Genomic DNA, 3,656 nt, shown 5'->3' with positions numbered 1-3,656 from the left:
CATTTATGCAAAAGATAAGTGTTAAAATGAGTTTTGTTACTCTCCTCCACACACATCCTTAGAACTTGGGCATTAAATGCACTTAACTTTCCATTTAGTTGAAATAAAATAAAATAAAAAACAGACCTAAAAGCAGTGCCAGAGAGTAATCTGCAAAYTGGAATAGAAAACTTCAAACCTAAGTAAGAATTACACTGCTSTTCAGCAGCAGCAGGCTGTTCCATTAGGCCAAGGTAGTGGGGTGAGGCTAGAGACTACAGACAACTACCACACTGGATTTGGATGGACAAAGGTAAGCGTGGAAAAAAAATGGAAAGACAATAAGTAAAAATGTGTATGGAAATTATATAAATGGATAAAATAATCATCATCTCACAGCTACTTAAAGCTGGATATTTTCATACAACTGCCTTACGAAACCCCCAAGGGTTAACAAGTCCTTTAGGCCTTTGCTATAATTCAGAGAATACATTCTTCTCTGTACAGCTACAACAAAAGGGCAACAAACATGTTAGGAAAGCCTATAGCTAAATTATGATTAAATCTGCCACCGTAAGACCTGYTAAGAGTGGAGGTTACTCTATACCACTTCCTTATCTACCCACATCCTCCCTTAACTAACATATATTCAGTTAAGAATAGCTAAATACTGCCATATAAAACAAAGTAACTTCTGGAACAACCATCAAAACCTATGYGGAGATTCTGCATGGCTCAACTTTGTGTACACAGCAACTCTGCAATTCTGTAATGGGGCAAGATAGTCTCATGGATAGAAAACACTAACACACATGTTGTGTTCATAAAATCTACCAACTTTATGGATGTCTTGCATATAGATTTGRATGAAATGCTCTTGCATATAGATTTGAATGAAATGCACTCAATTTTTACAAGAAGTTCAACAGAACTTACCTGAAAATAAATTTTCCTATCTACCCAAACAGAGAAGTAACAGTGCATGCAACTAGAGTAAATGCAGGTAAAGCAGTTTCAGCTGTGTCTCATTTGAGCAATGTCACTTTCACTGTTTCTCACAGCAGTCTGGAACGCCAAGCAGGTAAATTGACTCACTTCTTACTTACCTCTATATTGGAATATCATCAGTGCATTATAAATAAATTGGTTTGCAGAAAAGGAAGAACTTGCATTTCTAACTCCAGCTTTCCACTCTTATGACATAATATGACATTCAGGTTAAAAATACATTCTTGTTTTTATTCAATCCAAAATCACCTGTTTTTTGAAAGCCTTTCAAGTTCTCTAAATATGCTGAATTATCAGTGTCTGCAGGAGCAGTAAACAATTGTGTATAGTTGCTCAYATGTAGAACTGCAATTATTTCTGTATAGATGACAGGCAGTTCATCTTAAAATTTTAATTCAGTACAGGATGAAGTTTTGCAAATTCTGAAGGGAAAACTGTAAGTTGGAGAATAAAGCCTTAATTCAGAAGAGCATTTACATATGTCCAAGAGTTAACTTGTGCTTAACTCCAGTTTTACAGTAGCTATGTTGGCTAAATAGCAAATCATATTGTTGCATTAGAGCCTAAAAGCTTRAAGTAAAGTACCAGCAACTTAGGTTTATAACAATAGTATTCCACTATAACTARATGTTCTAAAACCTGGAGAGGTGGGCTGTTTTCACCACCACAGCTTTCTGGCAAGCACTAGTCAGTCACTATGGCTTTTATGGGTCAAGATAACCTCCCCAGAAGACAGCAAAGTACAGAAAGCAGCTACAACCCATAACCTTTATTTTTCACAGAGAACTTTTTCAATTAGCATAGTTGCCAAAATAACTGCTATATTAGAGACCTTTAGGTTTATTTTTCTTATGATACAGTCCTGAAAAATTTGCAAATGCAACTCACAATCTGTGTGTCAGAAAGTATGATCAAYATGGAGTTAGTATGATTGGATTTACAGTTCATTTGCAGCAGTAAGCAGATTATAAAACTAAAGGTAAGTTTGGAAAGGTATCTCAACTCTTAAGCTTTAATGCTTCTGAAGAGTACTGATCATAGATAAGTGTAAGCAATAAAATATGCTCTAGTTCCACAGAAACTACCCTCCAAAAATGCTGGAATTCTTTGCCTTTGTTAATGATTTTAGCCTCACAGTTGCTGTCTGGAAGGTCTTATTTTCACATCTATACAGGGAGGATAATTATAACACAGCTAAAACTGGAAACTGACCTACCTGCTAACAACGGCTTTGGACATAGGGCCCTCCAAATCAGCCTGAAAGTGCCTCCAGTGCAGGATTTGGAAAAAAGCTTTCAATCCATAGTATGTTTCAAGTTCAGGCAAAAGGAAGCATCTGTACTTCCTCTGCCCTTTGGACTCTTAATTCTTGTTTTTTTGGCCACATTTTCCCACTTCAATCTGTTTGTTCTTCCCTGCTTTGTTCCCTGTGCCAAACAGCTAAAACTATATTAGGAAGAAAGGATAATCACTAATATTTCAAAAGATTCAAGGAAATTCAAACCCAAGTATTGTCAATAGGTTAAAATAACCAACTAAGAAGACTAGGAATTCCCCCTTYCTCTCTCAGATAGATAGCTCTTTATAGCAATAAAATAAAGAAGTAACAAAAAGTTAAGTGCTATGCCTTGGACTCAAATTAAGTTCTAATGCAGAAAGGGTAAAACTTTGTTCCAGCACGGCCAGCATCACTCATGGCATCCCGAGAAGCCCATGGTGCTGAAAATTGCATCCTTCTCCAGACGCTACAACTACCTTGTTTACAAGCCTGGTTCAGGGTCGTCCATCAGCAACACCCATTGCCTGGCCCAGGCCAGCCATAGGGTCACCTGCTCACCAGGGCGTAGGAACAGAGTGAAGTTACAAGTTTTCTAACTCTTGTCTCAGACTCCTTTAACTACAAAAAGCAGACACCGCGGTCTCACCTCGAAACCGCAGGTACGGGGACTCGCGAACGGCCTTGGGAGGCCCCGCGGCGCTAAGCCCCCGGCCGCGGCACACGGCAGGGCGACCCCCGCCCGAGGCGCCGCCGCCCGCCAGGCCCAACGCCTGCCCGCCGCGGGCTCCCGCCTCACCGCCCCCCCGCCCTGGCGCGCCCCGGCGGCGCCGCCCGCCTCCCCCACCCCTCGCAGGGAGCCGTTAACAGCCCCCGCCCCGGGGAGCCGTTAACGGCCGCCGCGAGCTGCGCCGCGCCGCTCCCCTCCCCGCCCGCGCGGCGGACCCCTCCGGCCAGGCTGGGCAGGCGGGCGGCCCTTACCAGCGAGAGCACTTTATAGGTGTTGGGGTCTTTGCCGCTCGGAGCTGCTTTGTCYGGCTCCTCAGCCACCTCCAGGGCGGGCAGCATGGGCACGGCGGCAGCCTGCTGCTCGCCGTCGGCCGCCCCCGTCCCGCCGAGGCCGTGCTCGTGGCTGTTCCCTGTCGGGGGCTTCTCGCCGTTGCCCTGCATGACTCCCCGCAGCTCTGCCCTCTGGCTGCGGCGGCCGCCGGCATTAATAGGGCGGCGGAGCGCGGCGCGGCCCCGCCTCCCCGCCCGGTAGCGCGGGCGGCGGCGGCGGCGGCCCCGCTCCGGCTCGGGCACCCCGCGAGGCGCGACCCGGCGTGGAGGCCGCCCGCGGCACCGGGCGCAGCTCCCCCTTCCCACCCCGCAGACATGGGCCGCGTGGTCACGA

At 45.9% G+C, this 3,656-nt stretch overlaps 1 protein-coding gene across 1 annotated transcript in view; it reads right to left on the bottom strand.

The window, feature by feature from the left end:
- ENPP1 (ectonucleotide pyrophosphatase/phosphodiesterase 1) overlaps window positions 1-3,450 on the bottom strand; it is a 59,454-nt gene extending 56,004 nt beyond the window's left edge. Inside the window, exon 1 of the mRNA XM_085301847.1 lies at window positions 3,245-3,450. Coding sequence (XP_085157973.1) covers window positions 3,245-3,433 — 189 coding nt within the window. The 5' untranslated portion in view covers window positions 3,434-3,450. The remainder of the gene's footprint in view (window positions 1-3,244) is intronic.
- Between the last annotated feature and the right edge of the window lie 206 nt (window positions 3,451-3,656).

The sequence above is a fragment of the Rhea americana genome, unplaced genomic scaffold, assembly GCF_003343005.1.
Source record: "Rhea americana isolate MKP2758 unplaced genomic scaffold, rheAme1 scaffold_180, whole genome shotgun sequence".
Lineage (NCBI taxonomy): Eukaryota > Metazoa > Chordata > Aves > Rheiformes > Rheidae > Rhea > Rhea americana.
This window is presented reverse-complemented; position numbering and strand designations above follow the sequence as displayed.